The sequence below is a fragment of the Lynx canadensis genome, chromosome B1 (assembly GCF_007474595.2).
Source record: "Lynx canadensis isolate LIC74 chromosome B1, mLynCan4.pri.v2, whole genome shotgun sequence".
Taxonomy (NCBI): Eukaryota; Metazoa; Chordata; class Mammalia; order Carnivora; family Felidae; genus Lynx; species Lynx canadensis.
In genome coordinates this window covers 152,966,442-152,982,109 of record NC_044306.2, presented here as the reverse complement: position 1 = coordinate 152,982,109, position 15,668 = coordinate 152,966,442, and the positions used below count along the sequence as shown (strand labels likewise).

The 15,668-nt window shown below is 32.5% G+C and overlaps 1 protein-coding gene across 4 annotated transcripts in view; it reads right to left on the bottom strand.

Moving 5' to 3' along the window:
- EPHA5 (EPH receptor A5) overlaps window positions 1–15,668 on the bottom strand; it is a 338,688-nt gene that overhangs the window by 43,709 nt on the left and 279,311 nt on the right. For 2 of the 4 annotated variants that reach the window (XM_030313778.1, XM_030313779.1), the window contains exons 9-10: window positions 10,578–10,643; window positions 1,024–1,091 (exon numbers count right to left, since the gene is read on the bottom strand). In XM_030313778.1, the coding sequence (XP_030169638.1) occupies window positions 1,024–1,091; window positions 10,578–10,643 (134 nt within the window). The remainder of the gene's footprint in view (window positions 1–1,023; window positions 1,092–10,577; window positions 10,644–15,668) is intronic. The other 2 variants (XM_030313781.1, XM_030313782.1) reach the window with 1 other exon arrangement.

Here is a 15,668-nt window from a genome sequence, read left to right as displayed (position 1 = left end):
CCCCTGCTCACACTCTGTCTCTCTCTCTCTATCTCTCTCTCTCTCTAATAAATATTTTTAAAAAATTAAAAAAAATAAAATGCCATCACAGATGGTTACTTTTGGTTTCACAAAAAATAATTTAAAATAATTTTTCTGGAGCTTTGGTCCAGTAAGGCTGACACAGAACTAAAAGAAAAGTTCAACTTGTCATACCTCTGTTACTGCGTGACTTTATACAAGACTCTGATGTTCTATGAGCTTCAGTTTCATCACATTTAAAGACTACCAATTTCACAGGGTCTTTTTTTTTTTTGAGGATAAATACCATTAAATAAGATGGGAACTATGATAATAGACTCAATATTTTGCAGCATGAATTATGGCTTTAATGGCTTTGATTTTTATAGTCACAGGAGAGTGACAAAAACACAAGAAATTCTTCTTGTAATTTACTTAACAAATCAACTAACACTGTACTATTTATTAAAAATGCACATATTAAAATACCATTAATTAGAACTCATTTAGGCTAATTTACAATGCATGTTATAAAAACTTGATTTTCTGCGTTTTTAAAAAGGATAGTCTTTTTCAAATCATCGAATGAAGGTTGTTGCTACCGGATCTGCTCAGGGAAATTCTTGCTATCATGCTAGAGGAAGAAAAAAAAATACTGAGAAATTTTCTTCATTTAATCTGATGGTGTTATTGAACCATAGATTTCTACTGACTGTGTTGCAAGAAATTAGAATCGACCTGGAAATTTGGTTTGAAATATAACAGCTTTTTATATTGATTGAAATTTTTTTTAAGTAATTATAATGAAGGTATGCTTTAAAAAATCTAATAAACCATCCAGCTGTTGTCTAGGGTCAACCAGCAGTGCCCCCAAGCCCATATGCTTTACGGAATGTAACATAACACATTGTTTTAAACAAAATATTTTGGTCAGTTATTACATCTCCGTGTCTGAAAATGAACTAAAATAACAATAAAATCTCTTCTATTTTGTTTTCTTTTGATTTTTCACAATTTGCTTACTGTGCCCATTATGAAAATGCATCTTTTCCTCTTCTGGATCTTGCTTTGCTTTGCTGTAACCACACCGCCTGGAACAGAGTAAGCTACAATTAGCTACATCTCCAAGTGTTGAATCACGTGAAGCCCAGAAGCATGAAACGCAATTGAAATGAGTGCAGCCCTGACTGATTTTCACACCAGCAGCGTGTAAAAACACCAGTCCTTCTTTTGGATGAGTCATATTTCCCAAACCAGCGTCTCTCACTCTTGCCCAGATTTCACGGAGAAGTCTGAAGCCATCCAGACCCATTTAAAACAAACACCCCCCCCCAAAACCCTTCTCTTCACCATACACCATACACCAGACATGTTTCTGTTCTTTTTCATTCTTAAATTTTTTTGTCACCTCAGAAGACTTTTTACAGAATGAATTGCCCAAAATAGTTTCTATTGAATTAGTATCTTACTCTATCATTTTTTTTTCTCTTGTTTTGGAGTTTTGAAGTAAAGTTGCTCTTCTCCACTCAGTCCACTTAGATCACTACCAAATTTACCGTAATCTGCAACTTCTCTCAGTTCAGCCCCACTTCCCAAATTTTATTCTCTCCTGTTTTACTCAACTACTTACTAATTTACCAGTCTTTTAAACCTGCTCTTGTTGCTGAAAAAAAAATCCGTGCTTGGAGGTTCACTAATGAGAGTCACCTCATGACTTTATCTTAGTTTTTAATTATTCATGATGGACTGAAATCTCTACTCATTTTGCGATGCTTCTTACTTCTCTCTTCTACCGTCAATCCATTCATTTCCATCCATTTAATTAATACCTCTATTCTGATTTAATTCTTTTGAAAGTTACACTCTTGTCCCTCATAGATTTATTTTACAGGAGTATTCCACTGGCATACAGACTCAATAGGTCTGAAAAACAAATCAGTATATTTCTCTTTACTTTCAATCTTGATCCATTGCCTTCTTTTCCTGTTACTAACATTGGCAAGGCCTTGGCCTCTTTAAGAACAAAGCCATATTCTCCTGTACTTCACAACAAATTAGTTGCCAAATCCCAAGCATTGTATAATGTAAAAGTCTTACAATTCATCTCTTCTTTTTCATTAGGTCTACTGCTTCTTCAATTAAGGCTTTGTTATTTTTCTTTTGGATTGCAGTAAGTGCCTCTGAACAGATGCCCCTGCATTCTGTAACTGTTGTCCTAAATTCTACAAGACATGGCTGTAACCAGATTACTGTAAATAAGGTACCTTTCTGTGTTGTTAGCTGTCTCCTGCAAAATCTTCCATAAAATAATAAGGTGTGGATTCCTAAATATAGCCCTCATGCATATTTCCTACACTTTCTCTGTTATCTTCAAGTATACTGAACTATCTTCAGGTCTTCAAGATATTTCCCCATGTTTCCACAATGTGCATATGCTGGTTCCTACACCTAGGATGCTGTTCGTAACAATTTTCAGTTATCAAAGTCTAGTTCAATTTTTGCCTCCTTCATGCTTTTGTTTCTGATACCCCAACATAATGCCCTATTTCCCAATAGCTTTCTGAACCCAATAGCTTTCTGTACCCCTCTCACATTGTGATTCCCATTTCAATGCAACATAATCATTTCAATATGTTTTCTGGGTCTCTTACTCGTTGTCAGTTTCTTGAACGGCAGAAACTAGCATTTACCTATAAATTTCTGCAGTGACCCAGTGTCTGTCTCAGAGTTGGCACCAAAAATATTTGTCACATTGATGAATGGATACATGAATGAATGAATGATATTTTGATTGCGTCTACACAATGACAAGTGTTTGGAGAAGAAATATGCTGATGAATACTAAATTGAGTGGTACATGATTAACCATACAACATTAAAACAACTGACAAAAATGAAAATATTTAAATTACTTTTAGTGAAATTCTAAGGAAGTGAATTTATTCTTCATAAACTCCATAACAAAATTGAATTTATTAAAAACAAAATTTCCATTTATTTCTACATAAAAAATATACAGCCAAAATGGCAGACTGACAAAATATTTTCATTACAAAGTTGGTTGAAAACTACTATGTGATGTAAATGAAGTGTTCAATCAACACATACAAACAAGGACTCTTCCTTGTTTATATATTCCACGTTATTTCTTAAATATGTCTCTATTTCGATGGAAAAATAAAACCTATTTTATTCTATATCATTTCCTAGTACATAATTACATATGTATTTTACAAAGTAGATAACACAACCCATCTTTGTGTAATTTTTGAAAGAAAAATACAATTATTTTTGTTTTATCATGTTGAAGAACTGGCAATTTACTAATAAAATACAGCTAATGAAATCTGAAGAAATTTGAAGTAATAACTTAATAGACATGCTGTTCTCAGGTGAGGAAAAATACACAATGGGGATCTGGTGGCTTTTCAAATTTTACTCATAACACTTAGATAGCTGCATTAGTCATCCAAGAGTCCTTAAGACATCTTGAATCAACTTACCGCAGTGAAATGGAGAGAACAAAAAATACATAAAATCATACTAAAATTACATTTTGTGTGAAATTTATTTTAATGCATTGTTCATAATTTTTCTAGATACTGTGTTATTCTTTCAATCTTTAATTCATGTGTCTCTAGAGAGAAGTTACTGTTACTTTTGAAAATCAATGTTCTAAATAAAATTGTGTAAAATCATCCCGAGATTTATGTTATTTAAATAATACTGACAAAAAAACTTTGTTAGAAGAATTCTAAAGAGACCTGAAAAGTATACGAGTTGTTTCAGTTTACTTTAGAAAACAAACATTTGGTCTACCTTCTACTCTCCTACCTTCAAAAGAAAAAAAAAAAGAAAAGAGCTTTCAAACCTGTATCGTCAAATAGTCTTTATCATTAAATAAGCCTCATGGATGTTTAAATTGCATGCAGGTTCCTCATATGAAAATGGAAATAAAACCTTGGATCTCATCTAAAAAGGGATTTGGGAATACCTTGGTGAGGACTGGTTAACATTTTAATACCTAGGGTGAGAGTCAGGAGGGCAATAGAAAGGAGTTATTTTTGACTATGGGCATCTCTGGAGCTCTATAACATATACGGCTGCATGTCACATTAACATATAAAATTAAGTTCTGGAACCCCCGAAAGCATCATTAAAACAAGCCTCAACAAGATACAGCAAGTAAAAGTGCAGCTGGCAGATACTGGCACCAAGCAGCGGCTCAGCCTCACTAACAAAGCATTGCAGGATGCCTGTTCATTCAGCATCATCGTCTGTACCTGCTCCAGATGCATAATTTTAACCCATCAGACAAGCAGTCAATAAATATGCCATTCTGTACATAAATTATGCCTCCTACCTTCTGGAACTGATTTTTTTTTTCTGAGTGGAAAAGAAACCGTTTCTTCATTTTGTTCCATATCACAATTTTAATGAGCTTTGATATCATTGTACTAAAAATATCTTTAGTGTTTCTAGTTAGAGGAATCATCTTCTAGTCATTTATACTTATTTTCTCCTAGAGAACAATATCATCTTATTGTTTAGTAGTAGAGGTGGGCATGAGAAATCATATTAAATGTAGGTGTGATTCATAATCATTAATTAATGTTTATTAAAAAGTCCTAGAGAGACAGTTAATAGGTAAATATAACAATGACTTTATAGGTCATTTAGAAATCAGTCTAGGGGCGCCTGGGTGGCGCAGTCGGTTAAGCGTCCGACTTCAGCCAGGTCACGATGTCGCGGTCCGGGAGTTTGAGCCCCGCGTCGGGCTCTGGGCTGATGGCTCAGAGCCTGGAGCCTGTTTCCGATTCTGTGTCTCCCTCTCTCTCTGCCCCTCCCCCGTTCATGCTCTGTCTCTCTCTGTCCCCAAAATAAATAAACGTTGAAAAAAAAAAATTAAAAAAAAAAAATTAAAAAAAAAAAAGAAATCAGTCTATTTTCTCCCATACTTACCCTAAGAATTTGGGTAATGCATCCTTGATGATGTTAATTCTGATCTTAAAAATTTGGCCCCAACCATGACATCTAAATTTGGATATCTGAGATTTCCATAATATATGAAAGAGTAAGCAATAATCTTTATGTATGTATGTATGTATGTGCCAATGAGTAATTTGGTTCTTGGATGGAAATTAAGAATTTGATAATAAATTAGAGGTATGAATATCAAGCCCTCCTGAGTCCCAAGCAATGCAGAGAATCAGTAATTTATTAAATGGCACCCTATGGCCAATGAGGAAAGATGAGTGAATGCAAGAGCCAAGGGAGATCATAAATCCTTGCTCAACTATAGCTTCCACAGAATCAGAGTTTTCCATTACTTTTGCCTACAGATAAACACTGAAAAATCACTTTTATTTCCCCACTGAATTCTAAATTAGGTGGGGAGGGGTGCAATGATGGGAGAAGAAATAGTTCTGCAGTTTGATTTCTTTAGAAGAGTGAGCATATGCAGTCCTTAGCTCAGAAACGGAAACTCTGATCTTGTTCCTCTATTTTCCAGATTGATTAAGAAATGCTTTACCTATATTTTAAAGGAAAAATATTCTTAAGGCAACAAATTGTAGCATACACAGAGGCAGTGTGTTTTGCTTATGGAAAATAAAATCTCCTTGTAATTTAAATCTCTTTAAAAACTGCATTTCTCCATATATGCACACTTTCTTATTCATACATAACAGTGACCTCAACCACCATGTAATGTGTAAGACTTTTATTGCTGGAATCTTAAAAAGCATAAGTTACATATTTTGAGGAAATAGTCTGACTTTTTCACTTCAGGATTCTCTCCAACTGAACAAAAGTAGTTTTAATAAAAGCTCAGCTAATTCAGCCTCATAAAATAAAGAGGCATATAAACATGAGTTTATTAATATATCTAATGAATAATGGAAATAGGTTAGGTTTTGTTTTTTGGGACAACATTCTTCAATAAGAATGTGAATTGAAAATGTAGTGAAATGCGACTTTGGATATTTAGGCTGTATTGCTGGCAGGATCTTGACTCTCATTCATATAGTTCACATTGGTGTATTAGAGTACCGTGATTTTTGAGTTCCTTAAAGATAGATTTCAGTTATACAAACAATGCAAGTGATCCATTATTGTTTACTGAAAATTCTCACACATACTTTTCGAGAGACAAGGTACTCAGTTCAAAATCACACTTTCCTTGGGATATGGGAATGGAATGATGATACCACACAAAACAAGGACCTAGCTTGTGAGGTCCCATCTCACATTCTATCAAGATACTAACCACTCTGTGATCAAAGTCAGTATGAGACACTAACTTATTTCTTATTTTATGCCTTACATACCATTTGTAATTTCTACATTTTAAAAGACAAAGAAAAAAGAATACCTTGGAAATTACACATTCCAAAATAGTATAGTACCTATGAATTTGTAAACTTTTCGTGAAGGAACTCTTCAAATCATTTTAGAATTAGAATACGAAGACTTGTACAATTTCAAATACCTCAAAAAACTCAAAGACGAATTACAGACTTTTCAATATTGAGTTGAATTTTAATTGACTTAGAATTTTGATATAAAAACACATTTCATAAAGTATGACATGTGGATTGTCTCCCTGTTTTCAGTAAATTTTGTTCTAATGTGAGAGTAAGTAATATCTCTTAATTTTTAAACTATTTCATGGGTATGACCACTGAATTTCTCAATTAGAGTAGGCCCACTGAGTAACCCCTATCGTCTGCGGTTCTACAAGTATTATAAAAAGGGATTTTGGAACAGTTCAGAGTTGTATTTTACATAGGAAGCCTTCAAATGGAATTGGATATATATATATATATATATATATATATAGTAAGCAAGACTCGCATCTGCCTTCTATGAGCACTTTAAATGAGGGTCTAGAATTAGAAGGCATAATTTTGTTTTCTGTCTCTTTCCTAAATCTATAAAATGGGATAGTATTTCCACATTCCTCCCTGGCAGAAATGTTGTGAAGAGGAATGAAATAATCTCTGTTGCACGTATATGAAAATAAAAATTTGTTTATTTCAAATTTTAAGAAATTTTCACTTAATATAGAGAAAGAAAAATAGTTTATTGAAACATTAAGACAATGATCCAATGTAATTTTGTGATCTTTTTGGTCAGAGAAATTTGTTTTGGTTTTGGTCTTGATCTCTGCATTATGAGAGAAGCTAAAGTTTTCCCCTCATATCTGATGAATAATATTTAAAAAACTCTTTAAAAATGACACTGATATCCTAAAAAAAGCACAGGATAGGTAAATGAACATTTAATGCTTTGTTTTTGGAATATAAAACTCCATTTCTCTTGCCACATGAACACTTCAGAAAAAATAGTAAGTGGTATACGAAAACACTTGAAAAGCATGAAAACTAATGAATGAAGAAAATAGTCTAGCATATGTTTGAATTTAAGAAACACAAGAAAAGGCAATTTTGGGACCATGAGATCTTCCAGATGGACTTAAAAAATATTATGCTATAAACATATTTTGCTGTTTGTAAACATAAACACAAATGAATATTAAGGGATAAATTATAATACTATTCTAGAAATTACATACATTAACATCTTACTCGCACTAAAAAACAATTTGTTCAACATTGGGTATTTGTAAAAATAGATTTTTTTTGAGAAGTAAAATAATAGAATCTCAAACCAGCTGTGATGGCATATAGTCAAAGATCAAAGCTAAAAATGTAGGCAATATTGGGCATGGTATAACTAAAATTTAGGCATCAGGTTTCATTCAGAAATATTACAGAAATATCTTCTATCAGTGGGTAGAGAAATATTACAGAAATATCTTCTATCATTGGATAGATTTAAGTCAATGAAGAAAGAGTATTTGAAATATTAACATTATTATATATCTGTACAGATTTCATAACAAGTGGGCAAGTAGAGTGATGAAGAATACTTTGAGATCAAAGGTGGCAACATCGAATTACCAATATCATCTTATAAATGACACATCATGTATTTGAAATACATTTGGTTTTCTAATGGAAGATAGAGCAAAGGTCAGAACTCTGGAGCATTGAGGAAATTTTAATATAGTTGAACTGTAGAACCAAAGACCTAAATCAATGTCTTCAAAATTATGCTTCTCAGATTCTGAGATTTCCATAAGGTATATCAAGGTACCTTTAAAAGCCAGTAAATTTACAGTGGGCAATTTTAATGTACATGTATTGCATTATATTAAGGTCAAAACCAACCACACATGAGTGGTCTTTCTAGGAATGAAAAACAGTGACATTCCAATATCCCCAAATGTCTAACAACCTTTGTTCTGTAATTGTAAATATGTCTATTCACAAATGATGATGATAGAGACTTTCCTTTCAAAATTTTTATGTGGTAATTGACTTATACTGATATGATTATACATATGAAATTAGGTGATAAGATTTCAGTCAAGATTTTTCAGTATTTTACTGACTCTACTAGGAAAATTATTCTTCTCAGCCTTTAATTTCCATTATAAAAGATTGTTTTCTCATCAATGCTTTAATCTAAACAAATACTATCTTTAACTGAAACTTCTTAGTGACTTAAAATTCAATTATAAAATGGAGTTTCAGAAAGCTGTTTAACAATAAACATATTTGAAGCTTCCATTCTTTCCCAGTGGTAATTTTGGACAACTCTCTTACAGTCTAATTATATAAGATAAATTATGTTTGTTTCTTTGCTTTATTTTGTTTCATTTCACTAAGAATGCATTAAAAACATTCTGGATCTTTCATATATTTTTCCACAAAAACTGTTGGCATTTTATTAAGTATCTAAGCATATTTGTGGCTAAATCATTCATTCATTCATTCATTCATTCAGTGTACGCACACATACATACACACATAAATATACATACACACACAAATCCCTCACTGCCTCCACAACTGCTAGCATTATTTGAAAAAAAAAATGTTAGAAAAATGATTGTGTTATCTTAGGGTTTTTTGTGAAGGAAGCATTCTGCCTTTCCACTTTTCCTTAAATCAAGCATTTAAGATCTAGCTAAAGTTTGTTTTTGCCAATACTTCTAAGTCATGTCTTCATGAATGTTCATACTCTCATTATCTTTGAGATTTACTTCAAGGTAGGCCTGGATTTTGATCTTTTTTTCCAAGATGTAAAATCTGCCTATTCTGCATCAGTGGTGATTTATCTCTTATGACAATTCTACTTAAGACTCAAGTAGCTTGAACAATTCAGCAACCATTTTTGTTTGTTTGTTTTAGCTTTTCATACAGCAGTTTAAAAAAAATCACAGTGTAAAGCCATATTTATGTTATACTTTAGCCATTGCCAGATTTCAGGAATTTGTGGTTTGTCATCAAAGCCCCATGCTCATAAAATAATTTGTGGAGTAAATGAAATCATGTGGAATAAATCTCTGCTTTCATATTAACCTCAAAATTTTCCTTCAAATACACAATTTTCAAAAGGTTGAGAAAAAGATCTCTGATTTTTGGCAACCTGCTTGTAACTTTCTCCTGTTCTCAGAAGATCACTGATATCCACTCCACCATTTCTCACATGTACACACGCATGCATACATATTCACACCAGTTTTTGTAATCAACAAAAATTAATTTACACCTAGAGAATACAAGTTACAATTTACAGTACCCCAAGGAAGCCCTATACTTCTCTAAAATGCATTTCAGAATATCTTTTCCCAGCAAGTTTTACCTACAGATAAGAGCTCAATACAGTAGTACAGCGATGTAGAATCTTTAATCTGGGAAGAAATTATCTACATTATTTCACTTTTAACATGATAGCACACTATTGTGCAGGAGTCCCTCTAAATCTGTGAATAGAGCTCTCTGATCTTTTGGCCTAGCCTATAGTTTTATAGCTATAACCCAGATATATATTTAGGATTTGCATTTGTAAGTAATTAAGACTAGCCCTTTGGACCCTGATCTCCAATATGTGCATATTTTTTATTTCACCGGTATCAAATTAGAAATATCACTTCAAATATCTGAAATTATTCACGCTTAAAATATTAAAAAACATTTAAAATTACATGTGGCTCTGTTCTCCAATGCCACATATATCCACAATGATTACAAAAAAAAAAAAATTCCAGTTAAGTTATGGTCATTCCATGGTTCTTAGGGAGAAATGGTGATTTGAAGTAGCATTTTGTCAAGAGGTAGCATTCCATTTCTATATATGATATGATTTTCATCTTAATGGAACAACAAACACACAAACATGTTAAATGTGAAACAGATGCTACAATCTACAATCTTACAGCTTCTGGTTTAAATCAGGACCACAGTAAAAGCTTTGGAAAAGAAGTATGAATGCTTGAGATACGGATGATGTGCTCTATGTATATTTTATTGACAACTATCCCCTGTGAAATCACTTGTTAAGATTCCCCTTTGGAAATTGGTTTCCATCTACTCTCCTTTTAGGCATACCTGGTGCACTAACTGTTAAAATGTACACAAATGGAGAAAAAAAAAAAAAGGAATGCTGACGATAATACATAGAGGTGGGACATTACATAGGAGTGAAAGCGGGAGGGGAACACTAACCATATTAGGCTTGGATGGGCAACAGCGCACAGGGAAGAAGCCCTTCCACAGCCACATTCGCAGCAACTGAAAAGCAAACAAGAGAGCCCAAGATAAGGAAGAGATCCCACTCCCTCAGTATAGCATAAAGACACTATGAATTTAGACAGGTGTCAGCTTTGCTTTTCAAAAGCAAAATCCCTAAAAGCATTACAATGAAACTTCTTCCACAATGCCTTTCAAATTAAAAAGCATTTTATGGATTTAAGAAATACAGAGCTATATTAAATAGTTATTTTTATTTTTCTTAAAATGCTTATTCAGTAGGAAATATAATGAGCCAATGTATTTGATTATGCAATTAATATAGACATACAAATAAAAATGTAAGCCCACTTAAATATATCTTTCCTCAGGAATTCCTGCAAAATTTATATTCAAAAGACATGCTAAATTGTCCTTTAAATACATGTTTGCATAGAACCTATAAATTTAGGAGGGAAAGTAATGTCCTGCCCATTTGACCCACTGATTTCTTATGCCAGTGGCATTATTTATCACAGCTTATCGAGATGTTATGCTTACATGACTTCTCCAATCACCTATGGAAGGCTACCAATTTAAATTTACATATTCAGGTTTAAAAAATGCATCTCCAAATATATATTTGTAGAGCTATTGCTATATTAAAAAAAAGCAAACTACATATAATACATGCACTTTTCTGGATACTGCAACATTCAAGATTCTTTCAAATTTTTCACATATTCATAAAAAATCCAGAAAATACCAAGTAAATTATTTTATAAAATGCACTTTGTTGTTAGAAACCACATAAACTGATCACAGGATATAACATAGAATTTATTTAGTGCTTCAATGCATTCATTTGTCTATATATTTTATGAATAGTATTCATAGTGATTCCAAGAGAACTGAGAAATGAGCTCAGCAATGATACCATAAACCAGCAGGCCAAGGGTTTTTTTTCTAAAATCTGTTTTGAACTTTAATTACTTGAAATGCATCTACTCTATTTTATAACAAATAAAGAGAAGAAAATAAAATATAAACATAAAACAAATTTGGAAATGCTAACAAAGGTAGGCAAATATTTCCAAATTAAATTTCAATGGGTCTTTTTCAAAGGAAAAGTAGGCAATGTTTTATATATATATTTTTTTTTTTCTTTTTTTTTCCGGAAAACTGATGATGTTTTAATTTTTAGGACTAGTAATTGTCTGGAAATTTGACTGTCACTAAAGTGAAATCCTAGTAAATAAAAATGTTTCCTGTGACATTTACTTCCTATTTGACTATTTATTGTAATGCATTTTTTAAAATATGCCAAAACTTATTTCACTGTGGAGATAATGAAATACAAAGTTACAGGATATCAAAATACTGAAATACTTAAAGATTAGGTAAAACATCTGTGAAATACTTTGGCAGATCTTGATATATTTCTTTGTAATTCCATTTATTTCATAAATATCTTAAACACTGATCTCTTCTATAAATTAATTTTCCTAATGTTTCTTTTTATATTAGCACTCAGATTATGGGTTGATACACTACAGCCCATGAACCAAAACTAGCCCCCCACTTATTTTTGTAAATGCAGTGTTGTTAGAACACTGCCACACTCTACTTGTTATTTGTGGCTTGTTTAGTGTTGTTCTGACATAGTTGAGTAGTTATGATGGACAATGTACGGTCTGCAAAGGCTAAAACACTTACTATCTGTCCTTAAAAAATGTTTGACTTCTTTTCTTAGACTATCAGTTTCCTAAGATGAGGATGATTCTTTAATCGTTTTATTTCTTCACAGTTTAAACAAAATGAATGACATCCGCAAGTAGTCAGTGCTTTACTGTAACTGATATTAACAATGGCACAATTATTTAAATTTACTGATAGCTATGAATGTGGAAAGTTTGCATGTATGTGTTAATTTCAAACAACACATTTTCAACTCCATCAGTAATAAATAATAATTGTTGACAAATGTATCTATTTTTCAGTGATTAATAAAAAAGGATGATGTCATCTCCTAATAAAGTACAAACATACTTCTAGTTCAGGGTACACTGTTTATAAACTCATGTAGAATTGTGTTTAGGAAGGTAATAACTTCACTGTGGTTGGCCATTACCTATTAGGATTTCATAGTCAGCCAGTGTTCTGAGACTCCAAAAACACACGAATGATTCTAAAAATAATATTTTTTCAGTCCTCTTAATTTGAAAATTATAATAAGATTTTTTTCTTATAGTTTAATATATACACACACACATACACACATACACATGCAATTCGCAGTAACGCCAAATCCACGAAGAACTTAAACCACCATACTTAGCACTAAGATTTTAAAGTTTTAATAAACTTTAATCAAAAATATGAAATCATGTAAAATCAAACACTTGTGCTACTGCTTTTATCTGAGTCATTGCTTTAGATTTGCACTGATAGTGTCTTTGACTTGTTTTAAGTGGCATAAATAAATTACCTTGGACAAATTAGTTAACCTCTTTGTGTTTCAGTTGATAGCTATAAAATAGAAATAATAATGGATCCTATCTCAAAGGTTTTTCAAAAATGAAGTGAGAATACATAAATTCACTTAGATCAATATCTGGCATATCATGCATTTTGGGAGAAGAGTGGTAGCTTATTCCTCTTCGTAATATCATACTTAGAGTGATAAACTAGATACTTATTATCTCAGATGAATTAGCTTTTTGATGATCCATATAATATCATCATACTAAGTATTTCCATTTACAATGTAACTAAATAGCTAATTATATTCAGACCGATTCATATAAATACAAAATGGTCAATGTAATTTTTTTTGGAAAAACTCAGTTCTACAAAATATATTTTGTAAGGATTTAGTGATCACAGCACCCTATGTATTATTCCGTTATCAAGAAGATTAAAACTGAAGTTCCTTTTCTATGAATATCTGAAGCAGTATAGCCACCCCCGCCCTCAAGTAAATGTTTTAAAATAAAGTCTGAGGATGCTGTCACAGTAACACCTTAGCACCAGATGGTATACGTGTTCTTTCCTTAATCAATACATACTTGAAGTACAGGTTGAAAATGCTTACAAGCCTCAGAGATAATTTAGAAATAGAAACCAAAATGTGCTAGAAATAGCAGCCAATCTAATTTATGTGAGCTATGGTTCAACACAGCACATCTGCATTCTCATCAGTTTTTAGCACCTGGAAGTCTGTAAGTAACGGCACGCAGCTATAACAAGTTTTATCCAAGTTTAAAATAGTTTAGCTCTCCCAGGCTTATAATGAAAAACTGCTGGTCTTTGTTTTAACAAGATATTTCGATTTGTCCTTCGGAAGATTAAAATATGATAACAGAAGCTCTCCAGACCCAAAAAAGATTCAAATGAAATTACTTTAGCCAGGACTTACACAGAGTTGATCAATACATGCACGAAGTGTGTCAGTGTAAGTAAGATAACCTCCCTCCTACCAAAGCAAGGTGATTATAACTCTAGGGAAGAAATTCTCAAAGATACTAGATCAGAGAACCAAGACTACAGGCTATGGATAAATGATTTAAATTCTTAAACAAGAGATCATACAAGCAGAAAAGAAAAACACTAAGATCTTAATAGACGAATGAGAGAAAAGCAGGAAGAGTAATTTCACAAAACAAGTACTTTAATCAGGTAACAAATATTTTCAGTTTACTGATAAAAAAAACTTAAAAAGGGTAAGAAAACCAAAAGGTTCTGTAGTTTCCCCATTTATAAATAACTTATGTTCTTTTTTTTAGAATTTGTTTTTGTGTTTATTTAATTTTGAGAGAGAGAGACAGAGTGCAAGCAGGGGAAGGACAGAGAGAAAGAGACAGAATCAGAAGCAGTCTCCAGGCTCTGAGCCATCAGCACAGAGCCTGATGTGGGACTCAAACTCATAGACTGCAAGGTCATGACCTGAGCCCAAGTCAAATGCTTAACCAACTGAGCCACCCAGCCACCTCTGTGGTTTCCCCATTTAAAATAAAACAACAACAACAGATGGTACTCAGTGGTAGAGAAAACAGAGTGGCGCTTAGGCCACCCTGAAAAGTGAACCAATCCTTTAGGAAACAATCCTCCAAAACCTATCAAAGAGCAAGACACCACTGTATAGCAAAAGAATGAAGATTATGGTGTTTGTAGTCAAACTAGGGGCAGTCCTGGATGTATCCATTACTATACGTATAGTCTGGGTAAACCAGGCATTGATGTAAATGAGATAATAGTGGAGACTCTATGACAAGGCAGTTTTGAAGAATGAGTTTCATAATCCAGTGTGAGGCTCTTCACATTGTCCCAGATTCAAAGTGACCGCTTTGAAGTTTTAAAACTGACAATATTATAATAATCTGGTCCTGGGGCAAAGAATGAGGTACAGAAAATATACATGAGTCTGGGTATATTAAAGGAACTAAATAGCTAATGAATATTTTGAAATAAACAAATTATATTTGTGGAATCTATGATGTGATGAAAATCAATAAGGTATATATAATATTTAATTAGTGTGTAGAGAAATAAAATGGTAACAAGTATTTTTTTAAGAGCTATTGTTGGAGTGTTACATTAATTAGCATTATGGGCGATTTTAATTTTCTTTGCAGTTTTTGGGGGTTATTTCATTTTATAATTTTAAGAAAATGATACAAATTATTTAAACAATTCCAATTATGATGTTTATCACAATATGCTGTCATTTACACTCTATCAGTTTTTAAATGATGAAAATAATTTAGATGTGTAACAAATATTTAAAACAGAAGAGCTGAGGAAATTGTTCACTGATAGTTAACATTGACAATGTTAATTGTCTTCCAGATTTAAAAAAAATCTTGTAATTCTGTATCTTTTGCATCTGTGTCTTAATTCCCTGCCCTCTTTTAAGACTTAGTACTGATTTCCGGTTGAAGCCAGGCTAAAACTCCACAGAAATCTTTTGCAAAAACTGAGCGAGGGATAAAAAGCATAATTATAATGTATGTGGCTCCCAAACTCTACTCTTCATTCTCCATGTTTCTGGCACAAAGGCATAAAATTATTCCACCCTGAAAAGAAGGT